The sequence below is a fragment of the Magnolia sinica genome, chromosome 18 (genome assembly GCF_029962835.1).
Source record: "Magnolia sinica isolate HGM2019 chromosome 18, MsV1, whole genome shotgun sequence".
Taxonomy (NCBI): domain Eukaryota; kingdom Viridiplantae; phylum Streptophyta; class Magnoliopsida; order Magnoliales; family Magnoliaceae; genus Magnolia; species Magnolia sinica.
Genome location: NC_080590.1, coordinates 33,000,975 through 33,026,822, shown reverse-complemented (window position 1 = coordinate 33,026,822; position 25,848 = coordinate 33,000,975). Strand labels below are relative to the sequence as shown.

General features: G+C 42.5%; 1 protein-coding gene and 1 long non-coding RNA gene across 2 annotated transcripts; one reads left to right on the top strand and one right to left on the bottom strand.

Moving 5' to 3' along the window:
• Positions 1-1,132: 1,132 nt before the first annotated feature.
• LOC131233634 (inhibitor of trypsin and hageman factor-like) lies at positions 1,133-3,605 on the bottom strand. The gene is made up of 2 exons (XM_058230416.1): positions 3,401-3,605; positions 1,133-1,452 (listed from the first exon to the last, which is right to left on the bottom strand). Exons 1-2 carry the CDS (start codon positions 3,507-3,509, stop codon positions 1,259-1,261), a joined length of 303 nt encoding a protein of 100 aa, XP_058086399.1. The 5' UTR covers positions 3,510-3,605; the 3' UTR covers positions 1,133-1,258.
• A 13,447-nt stretch (positions 3,606-17,052) lies between these two features.
• LOC131233192 (uncharacterized) lies at positions 17,053-17,717 on the top strand. Its single transcript, XR_009165119.1, has 2 exons — positions 17,053-17,312; positions 17,580-17,717. It is a non-coding gene; the product is annotated as an uncharacterized LOC131233192 (long non-coding RNA).
• The last annotated feature ends 8,131 nt before the right edge of the window (positions 17,718-25,848 follow it).

Below are 25,848 nucleotides of genomic sequence, written 5' to 3'. Positions count from 1 at the left end.
GAGATCCAACTTGTTTATAAGTTAACACAGGCATATCAGCTTGATCAAAAACTTCTATGGCCTCAAGATGTTTTAAGGGTAGGCATTCAATCCCCACTGTTTTCTGTGGTGGGGTCCATTTGAGCTTTGATCTGCCTCGTTCTTTGTCTCATGTCATAAAATGATCTCTCCAAATGGATGGACAGTTTGAATACAACATATACATCATGGTGGGGCTTACAGAACATAGTGACATCCATGTCACCGTGACCTTATGCAATAGGTTGGATGGGTATTCAATATGTACTATTTTCAGTGGTGTGATCCACTTAAAATTAGGATTACTTCATTTTTAAGATCATACCCAATTACACACACACACACACACACACACACACATATATATATATATATATATATAGAGAGAGAGAGAGAGAGAGAGAGAGAGAGAGAGAGAGAGAGAGAGTAATGCTCACACAACTAATTGGATGTTACATTCTCGTCCATTTATCTTGTATTTATTTTTTTTAAAGTTCATTCTTAAATACAATTCTTTGATACAACATACACAAATACGTTGAGGAATTTTAGAACAAGTGTCATAGTTATGTAAAGGAGTACAAGGGTCAAAGATCCAAGTTATTCATTAGTTAAGGCCCATCAAGTAGAAGTCATCTTCAATATCCTAATAAATTAAACTTATTAACTAAGCATACATGTATGTTGAATTTAGGCTATTTAGCTGTTTTATTGACTACCCATTCTTTTTATAAATGTTTGACATACTTGTCATATGAGGCTATTATTTTTTTAAAATTTTTATTTGGTTTGGAGCATACTAACAATGTACTCTATCTAATGAATGAATCTGATCTCTAATACATAACTTGTACAGTTTTAAACTAACAGAAGACAGTACACTAGCCCGAAAAACCTGAACTATCAAGGTAACTTGTTGCAAAGTGATTTAAACACACACACACACACACAAATAAATAAATAACACTAGGTAGCACTGATGTCCACAATCCGATGGTTGAAATGAATTAGCATACTAATTAGGCCCTACAAAATAATTTGATTAAAGTTGCAGGTATATATGTTGCTACTATAGAGGGGATCACAACAATAGCCACTTTCATGTTTACCCAAACAGGCCCTTACTTGCCTTTTATTCATATCAGTGCCATTAACATAGCATTCTTATAGAACTCACCCCATGCACATGCAAACATTGGTCCACACGTGCATACATTCACATTTACAAAATGCATCCATTCTATCCGATATGAGGCTCCGCCACCACTAATTCGTTCTGGTTCACCCACACCCAAACCCGGTCGCATCTGTAATCCGTGGTGACCGGCGTTCCTTCCAGCAACACAATGGCTTCCACGTGAGGATTCTCTTTCTGGATCGTCATCGCTGCCATCTCTCCGTTCATCCCAACCATCTCTGGCCACGAGCTTTTACCTACACATTTCATTAGAAACTCGTCACGAAAATATCAATGCAGTTTACATCGAGTACCCACACTCAGAGATTATCAGATGAGTGAAGATGTCCATCTTATGGTGGACCATGTTGTATAGTTGTCCAAAAATGATGATCCTACCGGTCGATATGTGGAATTGAATGTGAATTATTTGTGATTTTTCTTTTATTGACCACATCCGGCAATCGTATTGATGATCATCCAACATGGCTTCTTTGGACTGTGGTTCATCAACGATAATGCCCATAAAATGGATGGTTTAGATGCCATCTGTTATATGTATGTATTTACCATGGTAGAGTGGCCATAGAAGGAATTGAGTATATATATCGAGAACGCACATTGCCTAGCAATCACACACGCTGACATGACACGCATGTGCGCAATCCATGCTTTCCATCAGGTGGGCCACACTGTTTACCTCAGTTGCGCCATCCACCTGTTTTATACACTATATGACCCACCTGACGACCCTATGAACAGCTCAGGCTCAGCTCACGGGTGCCATATTCACACGTGTGCTTTCGTGTGGATGATCAGAGCTCCACATGGGTGTGGGTTTAGCAAATTTCGCTACATACATGCACTATGTAACGAATTGTGGAACGCTCATCAGGTGCACACCTTGATCACACCCTGATCGAAGATCCACTCATCAGGTAAGCTACACTACTTGTATGTCGGATATGGGCCATTTTCCAACCGTCCATTTTTTGCTTGTACAAGTGTGACACCCGCCAGTGGCAGTGCTGGCTAGATTTTTGGCCGGTGGATTTATGGGGAAGGGGATTGGCTGGTGACTCCAAAACCAACAAGCACTGTGTGGCCCACCATGTTGTTTGAGTTTTATCCATACCGTTCATCCGTTTTTACAACTCATTTTAGGAAATAAGCACATGTTTTTGTGCTGATCAAAAGCTTAATCGGACCACAACACAGGAAACAATTATGATTAAACACTCACCATTCAAAAGTTTTTGGGGCCACAAAAGTTTTGGATCAAATTGATATTTGTGTTGTCCTACATTGGGTGGCAAATAAACATTAATATGGGCTCCACGAAGGTTTCATCGGTGGGTGTCATTATAACAATTCATTATGGTGGCGCCCACAGAACTTTGTCACGTCAACACAGTATACCGTGTTCTACACGACGCAATTCAGTCCATTTTTGTCGTAAAGGGATGGGCTACTCCGGGGCCGGTGGTCGGTGCCATGTGGGTCTACTATAATGCACATGTTTCATCCATGTGTTTCATCCATCTTTACAGATTATTTCAGGGCTTGATCCCAAAAATGAGAGGGATATAAATCTCAGGTGGACCACACCACAGGAAAACAAATAGTGATTGGATATCAACCATTAAAATCCTCCATTGGCCCACTGTACTGTTTATTTGACATCCAATCTGTTGATTAGGTTATACAGACCCAGATGAAGGGAAAAACCAAATACCAGCTTGATCCAAAACTTTTATGGCCCAAAAAGTTTTTAATGGTCAACGGTCATTCCAAACTGTTACCTGTAATGTGGTCAACTTGAGATTTGGATGTACCTCATTTTTGGTCTCATACGATAAAATGATCTAGAAAAATAGATGGACGGCATGGATGAAACACATACATCATGGTGGGGCTCGCAGAGCACCGACCACTTGCTGATGGCAGGGGAGTAGCCAATTCGTGTTCATATAAAATGCATTCATCACGGTGGGCCGCACAGCGTCCAAACACCACCTAGCTGAATAGTACTGTTGGGTCACCCCGCAATCTGCTTTCCATTTTAATGGGGGTCTTTCCTGACGAATGGTCCAGATATCACGCATGTACCATGAGGTGTCCCATCCATCACACGCTATCCAGTGCATGGGGTAATAATAATAATAATAAAGGAAAAAAACAAAAAAAACAAAAAACAAAACCAACCCTTGTCTTTGCAATCGAGAGTAGCTTGCATCCTGAATCCGCTATGCGATCTAAGAGGATCACGGCGGATACGGGTATTTATATCAGAGGCCGATCGACTTAGATCCATCCCGACATATGGTTCGTGGCATGCCACCAGCCATTGGATTTACGGTCCTGGAGATTTGCCCCCACGTTGCGAGAGGACGAAGTCCACCATCCCAACTGGTTGAAAAAGTCCACCCTGCAAGTTTGTAACTTCAGCGGATTAGGTGCGGCCCCGCCTCACCCGAGACGGTGCGGTCTTTACTTTAGGGCCCATCTAGATGTATTTATTCTATATCCACGCTGTACATCCGTTTTTCCAGATCATTTTAATTAAGGCATGAACCGAAAAATGAAGCACATCGAAATCTCATCTGGACCGTACTTCCTAGGTCCCACCGAAAAATGAGAGGGATATAAATAGTGGTGATTGAGCGCCACACCATTAAAAACTTCCTAGGGCCCACCGCAATGTTTCCGTGAGATTTTTTTTCCATCCAACCTGTTGATGAGTTCAACACAAACCTTGATGAAGGGAAAAAAAATTATCTGCTTGATCGGAAACTTTTGTTACCTACGGGAAGTTTTCAATGGTTAATCATCACTGTTTCCTTTGGTATGGTCCACCTGAGATTCGTATCTGCTTCATTTTTATTTATTTATTTTTGTATAATGTCATAAAATGACCTTTAAAAAAAAAAGGATGGACTGCGTGGATATAGAACACATACATCAAGGTGGGCCCCATGGTGAGGGCGGCACCGTCTTGGGTGGTGCTGGGCCGCACCTAATAGGCTCCCCTCCCGTGCACTTGTGCCAGATCCAAAACGCTCATTGAGTGGGATCCACGTGCAAATGTATCAGGTCAAACTTGCATGTTGAATCTGATATGGCAATTCCTTCTGTAATTTCAGAAATGCCGAGTGTATGCCCGTTCATGCCAGATGTAAGACGTTCATCAGTGGGATCCGCGTGTAAACGCTCAGATCATTTTGGGAAGGAATCTATGTCCCTGGATTTGCAAGCCAGCCTCTGGTTAAGAATAAAGAAAGCACACAAAAGCTGGAATTAATTCCCTAATAAAAATAATTTTACATCTTTTCGAGGGCGCATAAAATTTTACCCAACGTATGAATTCATTCGTCAAAAGCGACGAAGGATTGAGAGAAGTCATGGAGATCCACTATCAATATTGGCTATTATTTTATTTTATTTTCAAAAAAACTTACAGAGTTTAAAATGAAGTTTTAGAAATTGGTTGATTGAAAAATAGCACCTATGGAAATGAAATCATAAGCACATGCATGCAAATTTTTTTTATTTTTTTATTTTTTATTTTGTTTAACAAAAACTGTTGGTTTCCATTTCAATGAACAACATGTACAACTCCTGGACATTTGGGCTCCCCCAGGAAAAAAGGACCTGGGGGAAGCCTATCATAAAACAAACACAGAAAGGGGGAACCGTTACACAGGGCTATTCGCTAGAGATCCTACTAGGGACATGCCGAATAGCCCCTAGACGCACTCTATCTAGGAATAGAAGACCCCTAACATGGAAAGGAAGATCCGAGAAATTATGCACCAACACATTAGATTGGGCCTCGCTACCCATGCGGGCCATACTAACTGCCGACGCGTTACCTTCCCGATAGATATGGGTGAATTTCACTTGCCCCATGAGCTTGAAACGCTCAATCTTGGACATCCAATATATCCATTTCCAACCCGGGAGGGAGGGCCCATTAAGGAATGCCACCACCAACTAAGAATCTGATTCCACCACCACCTTAGTAAAGCCCAAACTAAAATAACTGGACAAACCGTTATGAATCGCCCTGAGCTCTGCACTAACCGTCATGAATCCCACTTGAGCTTTGGATCTGCCTCATTTTTGGGCTCATTCCATAAAATGATTTGGAAAAACATGTGAATGGGGTGCACATTCTCAAGGCTGCCAAGTCTGCTCTTTTGGGAGCCATGTTGAAGTTGTAGGTAAATTTATTAACAAATGCTTCTGAGAGCTGCTTCGAAATCTTAATCTGATGACAATCCAAAGAAGGATACCAGTCCGCCCTTTAGAGACTTTTGGAATTGGCGGATAAGAGCTCATCCATTTCTTGCCACTTCATTTAGTTCCCCACAAAATGTTTTAACATGTGTCATAAGACATCTGTTGCTGTCGCATCTCTTGAATTTGGATACCTCAAAGTTTTGAGGTACTTGTGCATCTAGAAAGGGACACAAGTTCCTAAACTTGGTAGAGGGGAGATCGACCCATTGTTGTCTTTGAAGCTAATTTTGCATAGTTTGGAGCTGCTCCCAAAACTCCTTTATTTCTGTGTGGCTCATTTTAGGGACCAACGTTTCTCATTGCAAGGCATGTTCCGCTTATTCGACATAGTGATCAATTTCTTCAATCCTATGGCTTCGTGAGGGGGAGCTTGTTGTAATGTATGTGTTCCTGTTTGTGGGAAATTGAAATTGAAAAGCACTCTTAGTCAGGGGAGGTTGAGATGATGGGAAGTGACCCCCTTATTGGGTATTCCTCATGTTCCACTAGTTGACCTGGGCTTGACACTGACCCCCATTATGGGCATTCGCCAGTGCTTTCCCTAGGCTTCTAGTCGAGGAAGCTACTTCTTGAAATTGATTTGAAATCCCTATTGAGGGATGTGCTAGAAATTAACTAGAGACCCTGTTTGCAGGATCAGTTTAAAATTGTACTAAAAATTGACTAAAGACCCTATTTGCAGGATTAGTTTGAAATTGAGCTGGAAATTGATTGCAGACCCCGTTTGCAGGATTGGTTTGAAACTGACCTGGAAATTAACTGGTGACCTTGTTTGCAGGATCAGTTGGAAATTGAGCTGGAAATTGGCTGAAAGCCTCAACTGTGAAGCTGTCCTGAAATTGACTGGGAATCTCGGTTGCAGGTTGAGATTGATTCCTAGCTGCAGAAGGATATTGAAAGATGTGCCCCATGGTCGAGGGCTACGTTGGCTAGCATCGCTAGTCTTGTGCAGAGTCTGACGGTTGTGCTTGATTTGAACTGTAGGCTACGAAAGGCCTGTGAGTTGATTGTTGTTGTTATTAAACTGGACTAACTTGGTTGTTGGCTGTGGTGGCTTGTGCTTCCATGAATTGCCAGAACATGTCTTGCATTTCTTTTACACTGTGTCAATTCCTATATGAAGGCCATTGGCACGACTTCTGCTTATTATACCTATACAAGTTAAGCTTTTGCGAGATCAAGAACGTGGTAAGGTTGAACATCTTCCTTGTAGTTATCCATAGCCACTTGAGATCTAGTGCAAATTATGCTACAATAAGGGAGACTTTTTTTAAGAAGCTTGACTTGTAGAGGCACAATTTTTTGTGTTCTTTTTAGTTTTTTGAAATGAATGTTGTTATAGATATAGATGCAGATGCAAATGTGTGAGAATTATCACTCTTCAGGAATTCGTAAGATCTTATTTTTCAAGTCAGGTCATGATTAGTGTGTCGTGTTTATCCCCAATAGAGTCATCATTCTGTGGACGTTGGATGGCAAATTTTTTGAGAGATGAGAGATCGAGTATCCTTTTCACTGGTTGCCTCGCTTAAGACTTTTATTTGGGGGTAAGAGGGTGTAATATTTGACCAGAGTCGCTACAAACTAATTATTACGATCCTACAGTCAGTTAGACCCTATAGAAACGCTTAGGATTGAGATCCCTAAGATTCTTAACCCTAATTAGATGACTCGTGAATTTGTGTTCCAGAGATTCCGAATAACGGATCACAGTTATAGAGAGGGAAGGTGTTAGGCACCCATTCTGCCCGTACAAGTGTATGGCTACTTCACATGATCTAACTAATTCCTGAGGAATAGGGTTAGTTCTCGCATGAAGGGGATGTGATGTAATGTAATGGCAATGGCGATTGATCGATCCAAATTTCTAATGGGGAAGATCCGATTATATCTACATGCCGCAGAGCATAAGTTCGAAACGATCGAGTGCAAGTGCAAATTATGTATAAATTAATGTGATGTATGGGATGCTTGACGTTGTATTGATGCTTATTATAAAACGATAACCAACTAGCTAAGGTTTTTTATGGACCTACTCTGATTATATCATCAAGCCTCGAAGCATACGTCAACCAGTCAAATGTGAGAAAATAATGAAATGCAATGTAATACTGATGTATATGAGGACTAAGGAGGTTCAGAAGAGAATAGGTGTTGCATAATGCTAATGCTCTGCTTTGATGAAACTGACTGAAGCTTGAACGATTGAATGAATGGTAGTATCACAAAGCTAGATTGAATGGCTTAGATTTGAACTTAGGTGGCTCAAACTCTAGCTAGGCTAGGCTAGACTAGGACTGGACTCTCTCTTTCACTCTCACTCTCCTTGGTGGAGGGATGACTAGATGGCTAAGGCCCTAAAGGTTGAGAAGGCTTTGAAATGGGAGTGGATGAATACTTTTTAGATGTCTTGGATGCTTGAAATGGGAAGGGTATGGGGCTATTTATAGCCTCTTAACCCAGTTTTCTAGTAATTACTGGTAATCCTAGGGGTAAAAGATGGTTGACAGGTTAGGATTGGAGATTGCCTCATGGCATCATCTCATGGGTTGGATGAGGTGAAAAAATGACAATTTTGGGTGAGGAGATGGGCATTAGAGTAAATACATCTCAACCACAAACTTAGGTTCTGAAAAAGGGCGATTCCACATGCTTGAGAGATGCCACCTCAAGGAGGGGGAGTGCCACGTGGTTCATGGCAAGCCGGCTATTGTCAGTCCCCACTCTCTAAGTGTGTGGAGGCTTTGTTGTGAATGTTAATGCTTTGAGGTTTTACACATTTCTCCAATTATTCTGCCTTTTGGGCTTTTGGTTTGGGTGTGGTTTTGGGCTTAATTAGGTGAGTTGACTGGATTGTTGGATTGGGTAAGCTGATTGAGTAAGTTGACTCAACAAGTAGACTGTGTGAGTTGACTCGTCGAGCTGACTCAAGGATCTAGGGTTTTAAGTCCCTAGAGTTTAGGGTTAGGCTGAATGGGTTAACTAGGTTTACTTGGTTGAATGGGCTGACTAGGTTGAGTTTAGGGTTTAGGATTGGGGTTTCAAGGGTTTAAGCTTCTAGGCTTTCAAGTTTAAGATTAGGGTTTAGTTCACCATCCATCAGTTCAAACTCAATCAGCTTATCAGTCTGGGGTAGGGTGTCTACATTGCCACATTATTGATAGAAAAAAGGTAGTGTATTGAATCCAAAACGACCGGAAGATATTTTCATTTTGAGCCAATTATTAAAACCCACTTACCTTTTAAACTATTTATCAAAAGCCGCCTTTTTAAAGTTATTTAAAGTAATCCGCCTAGTGTCATATGTAGAGTTGGACACCAAGTCGAACCGAGTCGAGCTTGGCACAGCTCAGCTCTATTCGGCTAGCAACCTACCTCAGCTCAAGTTTGGCTGGCTCAATCCTCAAGCTTGATTGGCCAGCCCAGCTCGGTTCGGTCAGCAACTCAAGCCAAGTTCGAGTCGAATTCAAGCTTTCGACCCCAAATAGAGAGAGATAGAGAGAGAGAGAGAGGGTTACCAACTCTAGTGCTCGGATAGGGACAAACAGCCAGACAGGGAAGCTCAAATGCTCGATTGACTACTCGATTGGACAGGGACGGTCGAGTGCTTGAATAGGAAGGACCGAGTGCTTGGACAAGGACGAACAACTGAACATGGATGACCGAGTGCACGAACAGGGAAGGACGTCTAGACAGGGATGACCGGCCGACTGCTTAGACAAGGAGGGATGTCGGCCGGTTGGTTCATCTAGGGAAAAAAAAGGAAAGGGTATTTGAGAGGGAGGAGGGACATGAATGCACCAGTCTGCTGAAAGGAACGAGGGCGATATATATATATATATATATATATATATATATATATATATATATATATATATATATATATATATATAGGTCGAGCCGAACCGAATGGAGTTGATTTCGAATCGAGCTCCAAGTCGAGTCAAGTTGAGCTCGGGTCAACTCGAACTCGGCTTGAAATTTTTTCTAACTAAAAAAGGCTCAACTCGACCTAAACCCAACTTTCAATTAGAGGTGAGTCGAGTGAGTTAATCGAGCTAGATTGGTTCGTGTCCAACTCTAGTCATATGCTATTGCAATTGCATACATTTTTTAAACCGTATTTTATAAAAGCTAAAATGTCCTTCATTTAAGACATGTAACTAAGCGGATAAAACGGGATGTCAATGTTCAACTAGTTGAAGTAGAAATATCATCTCTTTGAGTGCTACTTGAAAGTGAAGTCAAGATAGGGAAATGGCTTAAAGCCAGATACGAAGTGAAGATATTTCCCCGGTGAAGACATATATCCTCATTAAGAAAAGAAGAGGAATAACGAAGAGAATACTTGATGGTCCATTAGACTTCCTGTAGATGATGTAAACCATTGATGGTATTCTTAGGCATCCAAACCATAAAATTAGATGGATAATTAGCTCTTTTTTACTTTTGTAATGAGGTGAATCACTAAACATAGGCCTTTTATTTTTAGCTTTGCATTAAAGCCCCTATGAACGCGTGGATGATATTAGATCCTTTAAGCTCACACATCTGATCCGTGCCGATCACATGGACAATTAAAATGTGAAACAGTATCCTTAGGTTCATGTTCTAGCCCAACCTGTCCCAACCGGACTTGGTTGCCGGGTTCCATTTTGTTTCACTTGCTAAAATTCCTATCGTTATCCGGACCCTACGTTTTCTCAAAATGAGTATAGCTAATGTGAACGCAAAACCTCTTTTCTTGATTGATTTTCAAAAGCAATGAATGAGATTCTCTCAGCCGTTCAAACATAGCGGCTCTTGGTCAGCACCTTGATATCCAAGGCGATCACATCCACAGTCTATATATACCCCAACCCCACACCAGAAAATACAGACACACGAGACTGAGAGGATGGCGTCTGAATGCAAAGGTAAGGCATCCTTCCCCTTGAGAGGATACGAATTATAGAGTCCCGATGCATCATATTCCCTAGTAAGTGGGCCCCACAACTCATCGATTCAGAATGTTGATCTTATAATACCCCTCCCGATTGGGGATGATCCAAAATTCTTCCTGATTGGAAGATCCTAGACATCCAATGTTTCCTGGACTAGAGGCCATTGATCTAAGGTCTAGGAACATTTGATCGTGGAGATTTTTCAGGAATCCACCATTCCTGGTAGGGCCTGTCAGTTGAGCGTACTGGATTACTGAACCATGAGCCCCTTTTATACATATGGGTGCATTTTGGTGGCTAGGATTAACGCCCAGGAGATGGACAGATCCAATCATCTGACCATTTGTACATGCCAGTCCCATCTGATGATGCATTAGCACTGCCCAATATCTGTTTGTACTGAATTTCAATGAAATCTGCAGGCAAAAACTCATGGCCGGAGCTGGTCGGGGTGGACGGTGAGGCTGCAGCAGCGACGATCGAGCAAGAGAATCATCACGTCGATGCCATTGTCCAGAAGGACGGAACGCCGGTCATCAAGGATTTCAGCTGCAATAGGGTTTGGGTGTGGGTGGACCACAACGGTAAAGTGATCCGCGTACCACAGATCGGATAGGATGGACTCATTTGTAACGTGTCGATACCAACATGTTCGCACGTGCATGTGGTGTTCTACGTGCATGAAATGCTATAAATAAAGGCATAAGTCTAATTCTAATATTATCTCATATTTGTGGGGATTGTATGTTGATTGGATTTTATTCTAATCCCATCCGTAGTAGCTTCACTCATCAAAACAGTCGATTATGGTGAAGTGTTAGGCCGATTTTCACGTGAGAGTCCACTTTTGTGGGCCCCATACATCATGGTCAGGATCAAACGGTTGTGATTAGATCATACACCACAAGGTTATGACCACGCAAGGATGATGTGATGATGATGGGGATATGATCATTTATAATCTAAGCAATCAATGACGGGCCAAAGAAAATGGATGGATCGAATTGTTGATTGGACCTAATTTTGAGTAAATGATCTTGACCATCCGTATTAATTTAATATAGCCCATTTAAACCCTAAATGTATCAAAGTGTCACACGTGTGTGATACAATCCATCCATTTAGATGGACCCAATGCTGTAGATGCCCTTGTTTGTCGTTGACTCGACCCAAAACCAATGTCCAAAGACCCGGTGGGTACCCGAACCCGATGCCAACTAATACGTGGGGTCCTAAAAAACAAGACCTAGAACCAAAAGGGTCGCTGATTAGCTACTGGACCTGACAGTAGCGAGACTAGCTACTGAGGTGATGTCACTACGTTCTGTGGGCCCCACCAAGTTGTATGTGCTGTATCCACACCGTCCATCCATTTTAAGAGACCATTTTAGGGCATAAGAGAAAGAATGAGGCATATCCAAAGATCAAGTGAACTTCACCCCTCAAAACAGTGGGGATTGAACGCCTACCCTTAAAAACATCTCGAGGCCACAGAAGTTTCTGATCAAGCTGATATTTGTGTTTTCCCTCATTCCATGTCTGTGATAACTTATAAACAGGTTGGATCTCAAATAAACATCATGCTGGGCCCTATGAAGGTTTCAACGATGGGCGTCATTATTGTCCTCACTATTTTCTGTGGTGGGGTCCAATTGAGCATTGGATCTGCATCACTCCTTTCCTTATCCCATAAAATTATCTTTACACATGGATGAACGGTATAGATGCAACAAATACATCATGGTGGGGCCCATCACTTCGGTAGCGAGACTAGCTACTGTCTAGTTCAGTAGCTACTCCGCGTCCAACCAAAAGGATCCTGATATGGCAAGACCCGAACCCCAAGTTGGGTTGGGCTGGGGTTGGGTTGAGCATTCAGGTTGAGGTCAGGTAGGGTAGCTTGGGTCAGGTCTCCAAATGGGTGGGGTCTTGAGCTAGTTCTCCAGGTCAGGTTGGGCTTGAGTTGACCCTCAACCCAAACCCCTTGTTAACGGTGGCCATTTCCATCCTAGGGCTGGCAAGAGCCAGGCCCGGCTGAAGAGAATAGGCCTGCACCCACAGTTAAAAGATCTGGAGCTGTGGCCCTGGGAAATCGCCACCGTTACTTACGGATGTAACTACACACCTGTAGTTAAAAGATCAAGCCCAACATTCTCAAAGAAGCCCTGAGATATCTTCGGTAACATCACATCCTATTCATTGGCAACACGTATTCGTAGTAATATTGAGCTTGTTGATCAGGACCGTCCATCTAAGTAGGTAGCAATCAGAACTGCCCATCATCTCTTTGCTGCATTTCTACACTGAATGTCAGCCGTTAAACAAGTTTTCTTCACCGCCACTTAGATCCTACTGCTCAGATGGCCATGATCGCAGATCAAGTGTTAACTAACCATAGCACCATACGCTATACTGCTTCTAGCAGCATCGAGACATTTGGACAGTCCAATTAATCAATCAGGCTCGTCCACTAAGTTTAAAATGCATGTTATGGTCAACATGCAAAAATTAAACCAGTTGGACTAATATGTGCATCCAATCAATAGCCTATAAAATGGATGGACCAGATTGTTTTATGTCGAAATATTTCTAATCATGGATCTCTTAGTATTCTAAACAATCTTTTAATCAGGAAATCTTAGCAATGCCTTCCATGAATGGATTTAACCATATGATGAGTCATGAAAACTATGTAGGGACCTTCTGAACGGCCCTGATGGATTTGTTGGATTCTCCAAATGTCCCAATACAACTAGGAGAACCGTGGCGCTCATAGAGGAGTGGCGCATTTCGCGCACTTATTTATCTATTTTAAATAGGGAAATGCTCCGGGAGCTCCTACTTGCATTTAGTTGAAATGGGGCACCTTGACTGTCCAATCCATTGATCTAAACTGTTCATTTGGTCAGAAGCACGTTTCATAGGCAACCATGGAAGCATCACACCAATCTGACAAATACTAACCATTGGATCAATGTTTCTAGTATGGACAGTTTGACTCATTAACAGAAAAATAGGTCGATCAAGAATTTAATCAACGTATTTGTTAAAGACCATCTTAGATTGTTTATGATACTAAGGGACTGTTTGGGAGCGTGGATTTGGAACCCCCTAGATTGGCAATCCTCCCGGTGTGTTTCGCACCTTCCAATGTGACCAATGTGAATCAACTTTAATTCAAAAATACCTATCCATGGTATATTTACAGGGGTTTGAATTTAATTATTGAATCAACTTTAATATCCCTAATTAGTGAGATATATAATTTTTGACACTATGGTTGTGATAAGCCCACTGAAATATATGCTTTGCCTGAAAATGATGAAATTCCAAGTCTCGGATGGACTGCAAGCACAAGATCATGTCTGAGTGACTAACTAATGATTTTTAATCGGTGATTAATATGGACAATGTTTGGATGGTGTTGGACAATGTTTGGACAGTGCTGATTTACATGGATAATGTTTGGACGGTGTTGATCATCATTAGTGGGCCATGTGCCCAAAAGAATGATAGTGTACAGTAACATACATGTTACACTTGCAACTATTGAAATGATTTTAGGTGTAATCCAAGCTCTCACCAAGGATTACAAAGCCCCTCAAAGAGGGGATTGGAAACCCCCTGGATTGGCAATCCCCAGTTACTTTATGCTACCAAATAACTAAGTGGATTTGAAACCCCTCTGATCCCCTCCAATCCACGACGCCAAACGACCCCTAATTTAGTGACCACCGTTGAAACATTCATATGGCTACAAAAGTTTTGTATTGGTTTATGTTCATGATGTTTTCATTTCATATCAGTGAAAATGACCTTATAAACGGTTTAGATGGAATATAAACACCAAGGTGGAGCCTAGGAAGGTTTCAACGGTAAGCATTCCTTTCCCCACTATGTCATCTCGTATGGCCCACATGAATTTTGGATCATCCTCATTTTTGGTATAATGTCCTAAAATGATATTTAAAAACAAAAGGATAGATTGGATTTCACACAAAGATCACAGTAGGCCCCACACAGAATTCTTCCGCTGATCTTCATGGGAAAGGCTTTAGCAGGAAATTCGTGTCCTTGGGTTTTGAGTTTGGGAAATGGACTGGCTACTCCCCCGCCACCGGCCAATGGCAGGTGGTCAGTGCTATGTGGGCCCCACCATGATGTATGTGTTTCATGTATGCCGTCTATCCATTTTTCCATCTAATTTAAGGGGTTGAGCCCAAAATTGAAGCATATCCAAAGATCAAGTTAATCATGCTTGGAAAAAAGTGGGGATAATAATTTCCACTGTTGAAACCTTATTAGGCCCCATAGTGATGTTTATTTGTCATCCAACTTGTTCATAAGATCATACATACATGGATAAACGGAAAACAAAAATATAAGCTTGATCCAAAACTTATGTGGCCCCCAAGAAATTTTCAACAATAGAAGTTCAATTCAACTTTTTCATGTGGTGTGGTCCATTTAAACATTGTATATACTTCATTTTTGGGATCAAGCCATAAAATTTTCAGGGAAAATGATTAGATGGAGAAGATAAAATACATAAATCATGGTGGACCTCACAAAGTTTACTCAATAAGCTGAGCAATCCCTTTCCGTCTAAGAGGGAAGCAGATTGGTTGGTGTACTACACACCAGCTATATAGCTGGTGTAGAGACCTGTCGCATGAAGTCAAGTGACGACGCTCCTCGAGCTCCGAGTTGCACGAACGATTCAAAGGAGATCAAAGTTACATGGCCCCACAATGATTTATTTATTATATCCTCACCCTTCATCCATTTTTCGAGATCAATTTAAACCATTAAACAAAAAATGAATCATATCCAAAGCTCAAATGGACCACACCAAAAATAGCAGCGAGGACAATGATTTTCATCATTAAAAAATTTCGTAGGGCCTACATAACTTTTATTTTCCATCCAATCGGTTAATAAGATCACAAATGCATAGATGAAGAGGAAAAACACATTTCATATTGATCAGAAGCTTCTGTGACCCCAAAAGGGTTTCAATGGTAGACGTTCAATCCTCAACTGCTTTTTGCAGTGTGGTCCACTTGATCTTTATATCTGTCTTATCTTTAGGCTCAAGCCTTAAGACGAACTTGCCAAATGGTTGGACGTTTTGGATTAACACATACCTCATACCTCATGATGGGACCCACAAAACTTGTTGACGTTAATACACCAGCCAATCTACTTCCATCTCAGAGTGGGACGCGGATTACCTAATGAGAGGTTGAGTAGCTAAAGTCATGTCACCAAGTTTTGTGGGTCCCAGCATGATGTATGTATTATATCCACACCGTTCATCCATTTTAAGAGATCATATTATGGCATTATCCAAAGAATGAGGTAGATCAAAAGCTCTAGTGGAACCCGCCATAGAAAAAAGTGTGGAGAGGGATGCTCACGGTTAAAATCATCCTAAGGCCCATTGTACTGTTTATTTGACATCCAAACTATTGATTAGGTCATACAGACCCATATGAAGGGAAAAAAACAAAGATCAACTTGATCCAAAACTTTTATGGCCCCCAAAAAAAATTTAATGGTCGACGCCCATTCAACATTGTTTCCTGTAATGTGGTACATTTGAGATTGGGACATACCCCATTTTTGGTCTCATTACCATTAAATGATCTAGAAAAACATATAGACAGCATAGATAAAACACATACAGCATAGTGAGGCCCACATAACACCTACCACCCGCCATTGGCCGGTCGCAGGGGAGTAGACAGTTCGTTTGGAAACACAGGGGTGCGGATTTCCTACTAAAGCTTTTCCCATAAAGATTCACAAAAGGATTCTGTGTGGGGCCCACTGTGATCTTTGTGTGAAATTCAACTCGTCAATTCGTTTTTAGATATCATTTTAGGACATTATACCAAAAATGAGGAGGATCCAAAATTCAAGAGGGCCATACAAGATGAAACACTGCAAAAAGGAATGCTTACCGTCGAAACCTTCCTAGGCTCCACCTTGGTGTTTATATTCCATCCAAACCGTTTATAAGGTCATTTTCACTGATATGAAATGAAAACACCACGAACATAAACCAATACAAAACTTTTGTAGCCATATGAATGTTTCAACGGTGGTCACTAAATCCCCACTGTTTCCTCTCATGTGGCCCATTTAATATTTGGATCCTCCTCATTTTTTGTTGCATGTCCTAAAATGATTTTGAAAAACGAATGGGCGGGTTGGATTTATCACAAACATCATAGTGGGCCCCACACAGAATCCTTGCACATGATCTTTCAACAACGAAAGGCTCGCACATAAATTACTTGCGGCCCTATAAAATTTTTTGGTTTGTTTAAAATTTTCACCATCCGATGAATAACGTGCCGCCAGCACTCGACCTTATAGAAGGTATAATACGGTCGAGCGTATAGTACCTTCCCTCCCCCCCCCCCCACACACACACACACCTGCTCCTGTGAGGTCGAGACGTGGTGCGTCGAGAGCCGTCCGATAAGGGGATCAACATGCGGTGGATATCTTTACTTATTAGGGCTGTGGATGTACACGACCTTAAATAAGGTTTTTAAAAAAAAGAATATTGCTTGCAAACCTTGCCTGTTCCCTTCTCTCTCCCTCTTAAGAACACCAATTTCCAGCTCTCCCTATCTCAGCCCCTCCATCTCCCTGTTGCTCTCTAGTGCCCTTCTCTCTCTCTCTCTTGAAAAAACCCATTTCCAACCCCATCTCCCTGCTTCTCTCTCCATATCTCAGCCCCTCCATCTCTCTCCTTTTCTCTCAAGTGGCAACGGCAACCCCCCTCTCCCTTCCAATGTCTCTTTCCAACACAAGTGGCCATGAAAGCAACGGACCACAAGCACACACGATACCCTCAGGTATATATCTCTCTCTCTCTCATCTTTTGATGGGTTGCAAATGTCTTTCTCAATGTTTTGGAAAACTTTCTTCCTTATGCTATCCATCAAAGGTTTTTTTTTTTTTAATTAAAAATTTTGAAGTCATTTTAAAATCTATTTTCTGATCATTGCTCCAAATCTCTCATCTTCCCGATTTTTTTATTTTTTTATTTTTTTTTAAATGTTTGAATCTTCGTTTAAAGGTTTGGTTTCTAATATTCTAAGGGTTGTTTTCCTCTCATGCAGGTATGAAGAGAAATTTCGATTGGCCATTTATGTACTCCACCATGAAACTATCCTTCTCCAGTATCTTTTTCCGATTCTATTGTTTTTTCAATGTATAAATCAATGTACATACAAGGAATTTTCATCAAGGTATTTTGACATTTCATTTCTGCAAAAAAATATTTTTTCATGTTCTGTCTGAACAGGGAACTTCCCTATTCGGTAGCTAATCTGTACATGTGTGATGCATTTTTGGTTTATCCCATCCATTGATCCAAGGGCCCTACCTTGGATAAATCATGCCCGAAACATCTCTCAAATTGGAATCATTAAATATTGTCTTTTCTCCGTTGAATGTGGACCGTTGGTGCATTTCTTCTTAACCATGTATTTGCATGCCCAAAATGGAAAAGGTTAGAGTTGATCAAATGAAGATATTTTTGGGCCACGGTTCATCGAAGATGGGGCCATTAGAGCAATAGATGGGTTGAACCAAGCATTGGCTCCACACCTATGAAAGGCTTCTTCCTCTTAATCCAGGTCTGTGTAAACTTATGACCAGATTGGGTAGAAAATAAATGTTATGGTGGGCCTTGGAAATTTTAATGATGGAAATCATTATCACCACTTATTTTGGGTGTGGCCCATTTAATATATATATATATATGGGGCCCATTGGCGTTACCCATTTGATACACGTAAGGCCCATGTGATTAGTTCCATTTTGATGCATTATAAGGCCCATGGGTTATGGCCTATTGTAATGTACATAAGGCCCATTAGTGCGGCCCATTGATGTGGCCCACTTGATGAATATAAGGCCCATGTGATATGACCCATTTTGTGTGTTGAATGCCCAATGGGAAGTACCTCAGGTCCATTGCAATGTGTGATCCCAACATGGTTTAGTTAATGATGTTTATGACAGGCTATGCCTTGGGAGCAATGTTGGTTTGACGTCCACATTGTAAGGTAATGTTGGTTAAATGTCCGCATTACGACTCTCCCTAGGGCCCATTGATAGGCCCATACTTGTTGTGTGAAAGCCGTCTAGGCCCATCTTCGTTGTGAGGATAGTTCGTCGCTTTATAACATGCTTAGTACAATTCCATGCCTCATGCCATACGCATCATATGTATGCTTAATATGAGGAATGTTTGATCATAGCATAAGCCGTTGGGCTGAGACATTTACGGGACTCCTTATGAGACGGAGTGCCCCACATGAGCGCATGGTACACACGGGATTGCCGCATGACTGTACGGTGTGATTCATGCATCTTGCATATGAGTGACTTGATCATTGTATGCCCTAATGACATCAAGGACATGGCTCCACAGGCACATCATGAATGGCCATATTAGATACCAAAAATGCTTGGTTCTACCACTGTGGGTACTTAAAATGTCCTTGGGTGAAAGTCCCAAAACCTTTTTGGTACTAAGAGTTGCTCCAATGTCTTGACTGAGTGGATACACAGTGCCCAAGTGCCAAATACCAGTAGGTCGCGTCTCCCATTGTGTCATAGTCGGTTGGAAGGGGGTATGGCCTTATCCGCCTAAGTGAGGGGGCTATAAGCTAGGCTGAGTTTGACCAGCTCGTAAATGAGTTCGCTATCGACGAGCCGGGTAGGTATTGGCAGACTACTGGTCAGGCAGATAATGAGGTCTATTCTACTTGCTTGGCTGTGCAGCTAGGGATGAGGCAGTCAGTGTGAAGTGTATTAGACCCCGATGATATCCAGAGGGGAACTGTACTGATATGTGTACTTGATAAATACTAGCTTGCTTAGATTGCATCTCGCATATGACATTTGGCTATGTAGGCCTCGCATTGCATCGGTATGGCCGATAACATTCATGTCTCGCATCGCATGGCCTTGGTATGGCCGATAGTATTCATGCCTTGCATCACCTAGCCTTGGTATGGTTGGTTTTATTCATAGACTTACCGCATATTTCTACATTACTCTGATATTGTTCACTTGGTGCTTGCCTTGCCCACACACTTACACCACCCTCTAAGCTTTTATAAGCTTATGCACGACCATTGCGTGCAGGTGACATTGGATCGCAGCAGCGCTGAGGCAGGAGCGCACATCAGTTCATTTTGAAGTTTTTGATCACCTTGTATTTCCCTTTCCGCATTTGTACTTAAAATTTTTGATATAGTGGATATGTAGTGATGTTGTTTTATGACTTGGTTATGCTTGTGGTTATGCTCCATTACAATAAAAATCATACTGAAAATCATCCTTATAAGATCCCAGGATCGGAGTCTATCATGTGAGTGCCGGAATCTGAGAATGGGGCACTACGGAAGCTGTTGGCGTCGGATTCAGCGATCGAAAATTTTGTGAGCCCGTTCTCTGAGTTTGGGGCATGACAGAAGTTGGTATCAGAGCATAACTTGGGAATACCTGAGATCACATCACATATCTGTTATAAACTTAGAATGAATAGGTTCCGAGTCCGAATAACTTAGCAATTTTTTGATATAGACCCTTAATGTTTATGCTTTCGAGAATTCTCAAGGCTGATCAGCCCTTGTTCCTTCCTGTAGGACGTGATGCCTAGAAGAGCGACCCGACCGAACCCCGCTCCACCACCTGCGACTCCCACCCCACCACCTGCGACTCCCGCTCTACCACCGGCTACTCCTGCTCTACCACTGGATATCACTGCTTTCCAACCCGAGGATGCTACTCCTTTACCTGAGGCCGGTGCGGATCCGACCGTACCTGTGAGTGTCGCCTAGCTTCAGCAGATGTTGTAGGTGATGACCGTTGTTCTTCAGGGGTAGAGCAGGCGTCCGACTGTTACACCAGTCGAGGCTGAGCAGGAGAGTGCGAGCGCCCTTCTCAAGGACTTCCGATAGCACGATTGTCACGCCCCAAACCCGGAAATCGGATTCATAGAAATTTCGATTGCCGAATCTGGTGCCGACAGCCTCCGTAGTACCCCATTCTCGGATCCTAGCGTTCACACGCCAGATTCCGATCCTGGGATCCTACAAGGAGGATTTTTTTTTTGCCAATGTACATTTATCTCGTAATAAGCATAACCACAAGTATACCCAAATCATAAAGGCAACATCATCATCACATATCCACTAATATAATCATTTGAATACAATGCTGAAAGGGAAATATATATATCGAAATCAAAGCTCCAGAATACAACTGCACGCTCCAAGCTCAATGCTGCTGCAACCTAAAAACACCTGCACGCATCTATCGTGCATAAGCTTATAGAAAGCTTAGAGGGTGGTGTAAGTGTGTGCACAAGGTAAGTGCCAAGTATTCGATACAATGCCATTATCATACAAACTGGAAGTACTGGTAATCCATAAACTGTACAATATCGGAATAAGCAAATATACTAGCAAGATCATGAATTATCTGAGTAAACAGAAATACTCACAAGATCATAGATCATACGATAACAGAGTAAGCGGAAATATGAACAAGTCCATGAGCCAATCGATATATACGCAATATATAACATACGCAAACGAGGAGTCATAAAGAGCCAAATATCAAATGTAGAGGATGCAATACAATATACATTTCTGATGAGTAACACAAATAGCATCAGTCGTACCTAGACCATATAACCATATAAATGCAATTGGGTATATAATTCCTTATGTGTTCACAAATACGTCAGCCATATCTAAACCATATAAATGTAGAAACACAGTAACCCAAGATGTCGTATGCCGCGGATGGAATGCAATATGCGGTGCGGATGGAATGACCATACCGGAGTGTGAAGTCGGGATGGTAGACGTAGTATCGCAGGCTATGGGGTCCATCACAAGAGACTTCTATCCAAACCACCCCATACCTAAATTTGGATAGTCGACTCAATGTGAGACTCCTGATCTCAGTTAGTCGCGCGCCCCAACCGAAATCCTCGGCCATTGCGAAGGCACACGTATCAACTAGTTGCTTACCACCAACCCGAGTAGATAGTGAATGAATGAATGCATGAATGAGTATGCAACTCCTGCTCACTAAATCCACATATCAGACGGTTCATCTCTGGGATCATCACCGGGGTTTAGTACACTCCAAATGGCACCGCCGCTCTCCCAGCCGCACAGTCCAAGTGAGCATAAGAAACCTCACTATCCGCCTTGCCAATAGTCCGCCAATACCTATCCGGCACGTCGATAGCGGACCCATTCACGAGCTGGTCAAACTCGGCCTAGTATTGCCCCCTACCCTCGGGCGAGTAAGGCCACACCCTCCCAACCGACCACGACACGGTGGGAGACGCGGCCTCCCGGTGCTCATGTATCCACTCGGCCTCGACGTTGGGGCGTCTCCGGCCACGGAGGTTTAGGGATTTTCACCCGGGGACATCTATGGCTCCCGTATGCTAGAACCAAATATTTCCTGTCCTATTTGGCCATCCACGATATGCCGTGGAGGCTACGACCTTGATGTCGCTAGGGCGTATAGTAATCATAATGCGAGATGCATGAGTCATACAATCCAGTCATGCATCAATCCTGCGCACATACCGCGTGCTCGTGTTAGATAACCTCCACCTATCACGGAGTCTCATAACAAAATTCTCAATGACATATGCATTGATCAACCACATCTCATATCTAACATGCAGATAATTCGTATTGTCATGTATCTTGATGCTTTAGTGTCATATACTCATATTCAGTATCCACAACCAGCATCGATAATCGACCTCGACCATGTGGACACTTAACCAACATTGCCCCCAAGGAATGGCCTACATAGAGTCAAACATATAATGGGCCCACGGCCTCACACAAGGGCCTAATATACAACACAATGGGTCTTACTCAAAGGCCACATATACACAACAGGTGGACCCTGCTCATGGGTCTAATACATATCACAATGGGCCTTGCCCATGGGCCATGAATACATCACAATGGGCCTTGCCCATAGGCCTCAAACACAGGACATGTGGGCCCTACACATGGGTCTTGAATTCATTAAATGGACCATGCATCATAGGCTTAATACATATCACAATGGCCCCCAACTACGGGTCACATATACATCATGCAGGTCTCAACAATCGGCCATGGCAATCGAATTCGATACTCAGAATCGGCCTCAACAATCGGAACCGGCCAATACAATCGACCTTGACAAATCCACACCGATAATCTACATCGATAATTAGCACCGACAATCAGCTTCGATAATCAACACCGACGACCGGTCACATAGACAAGACTGGGTCCATAGATGAACATCTGATCAATCATAATATAAAGATCAGCCCTCGACCATGGTTATATCAAATCTGGTAGCATGGAGCCATCCGTCCATGGTAAATGGGGCCCGCTTATTTGGGTTAACCCACTAAGAGAATGATGAGAATGGGCCTGATAAGGCTTAAGGAAGGGTCACAATGTGGACATCCAACCATCACTGCCCAGCAATGTGGACATTTAACCAACATTGCTCCCAAGGAGTGGTCCACATAGAGTCAAACATAAGATGGGCCCAAATATCCAACAAGTGGGCCTCAAATAGTCATCACAGGTGGGCCTTACACATACAGCACGTGGACCTACACATCACGGTGGGTCGATACATTGGGCCGCACGCCACACCAATGGGCCTCAATTCAACAAGTGGGCCGCATCAATGAGCCAGAAATACATCTCAATGGGCCTCATCACAAGAGTAGGAATATTTCACAATGGCCTCACTAAATGGGTCGGAAACACATCTCAATGGGCCACGACGTATGGGCCGGGTATATATCACAATGGGCCACGACCCATGGGCCGCAACCCGTGGGCCTCAAATACAAGTGGGCCACATTAATGGGGCCCGTATATAAACCTCAGGTGGGCTCTGCTCATGGGCTTCAAATACATAATATGTGGGCCCTACCCATGGGTCTTATACACATCAAATGGGTCACGCGTCATGGGCCTAATACATGTCACAATAGGCCTTGAATCAATGGGCCGCCCTAATGGGCCTCGTACACATCAAGTGGGTTGTATCAAATAGGCAGCACTAATGGGCCTCGACCCATGGGCCCTGATATATATATCATAATGAGGTGCCTGCCCTGGATGGCGTGGATAAAGATACATCAAAGTGGGCCTGACAAATGGGCCACAACATACATCAAAGTAGGCCTCATAACATGGTCATACATACATCAAATTGGCCACATCAATGGGCCCCATGTATGTTAAATGGGCCACACTCAATATAAGTGGTGATAATGATTTCCACTACTAAAATTTTCAAGGTCCGCCATAACATTTATTTCCCATCTAATCTAATCATAGGGTCTCAAGATTTCAAAGATAGCCGTTCAATCCTCACCGTGCACTATGGTCCACTTGATAAGTAAATCTGACTTATTTTCGTCCCAAACCTAAAAAAAAAAGGATCATTTTCCAAAAATGGTTGGACGGTTGGATGAAACACATGCATCATAGTGGGTCCCATAGGGATGGAAGGAATAGATAAGTCACATGTTCCATGATGGAGGTCCACAGTTGTGGACACAACACATACATAAATAAGTCTTAAGTAAGACCCACCAAAATGTTTATTTTCCACCCAACCTAGGGCCCAACATACTGTCCATCCAAAAATGAGGCCAACATGATGTTTATCTTCCATCCAAACTAGTCATAGGGTCACATGGGCCTAGGGCCCACTGTAATATTTATTTATCATCCAACGTGGGCCACTATAACATCTATTTGCATCCAACTGCTGATAAGGTCGCATAGACCTGGGCCCACCAAAATGTTTATTTCCATTCAAACTGTTGATAAGGTCATACGGACATGGGACCGGTACGTATTTATTTATTTATTTATTTATTTTTATTATTATTATTTTATTTTTTTCAACCTTGTGATAGGGTCACATGATCATGGGACCCACCGAAATGTTTACTCGCATCCAATCGTTGATAAAGTCACATGGGTCAGGGCCCACCGCAATGTTTACTTGCCATACAACCTCTTTATAAGGTCACGTGGATTGAGCCACCGTAATATTTATTTGTCCACCAAACTTTTGGTACGGTTATGTGATCCTAGGGTCCACCATGATGTAGTTCACAAATCCCACCCATTCATTATGTGTGTCCCACCAATTTAAGGGTCCAAACCGAGTTTCAGGTGGATCCAAGCTGCATGTGGACCCCAGCAGTTGATTCCATGTGGCTTGACATACCACCGCATGAAAGGTGATGGTGTGGGCCATACGAGAACTTTTTATGACTGATTTTTAGAACCAACGTATCAAAAAAGGGAACCTATTAAATGAATGACATGGATGTAGAACATACATCATGGTAGGGTCCACCATTGGGGCCAATGGGACCCTCCCTACTTAACGTTGGACGTCCAGAGAGTTTGGACGTCAATGTACATGCATGCATATTTATTTATTTTTTTCTTTTATCCTAGGTGGGACCCACATTAACCAGATCTACTCCATCCATTATATGTGTCCCATAAAATTAGGGGTCCAAACCAAGTTTCAATCACATCCAAAACTCAAGGAGGCCCCACCAGATGATTTTATATTTTTAGGCATGTTATCACATGATTGTAGATGGTATGGCCCACCTGAGTTCCGTATACAGCTAATTTTTGGGATGGACGGCTGGTCCATGGGGACCCATCAAATGCACGGTTTCGATGTTCAAAATGCATCACGTGGGGCCCACGGCTGGAGCCGTCAGGTCCAGCCAGGCCGTCCGCCCGCCCATGCAGTCTTCTGACAGGAGCAGCGTTGCTGCCTTATGATTCTTTTTTTTTTTTTTTTTTTTTTTTTTTTTTTCTCTAAATCCAATTTTTCTAAGGAATTTCTTAAGTGGGGCCCTCATCAGGAAAATCTATCCTGACCATTGCATCTCACGGCTCAATATTGACCAAACAAGACCAATATTGAGTATTTTTCAGCATGTAGAATCGTTGGGTGAGTTTTCAATGGTAAAAATTACCATTTCCTACAGTATGGCCCGCTTGATTATCAGATTAGCCTCATCTTTTGGCTCAACGCCTAAAATGAGATGAGAAGTGAAATGGGCGGCGTGGATTTTATACATACATCAAGGTGGGGCCTGCATGAGCAGCCCACCTCCAAATACTATTCTTCTTCCTCTCCTTTGCTTATTAGTACACCACCATTTCAGTGCACGCACACCACTTTAGCCACTCCCTGTCCAGCGTCCCTTGGACGTTGGACAGCATAGGTATAATACAATCATCATAGTGGGTCCTACGTGTAGGTGGTCCACGT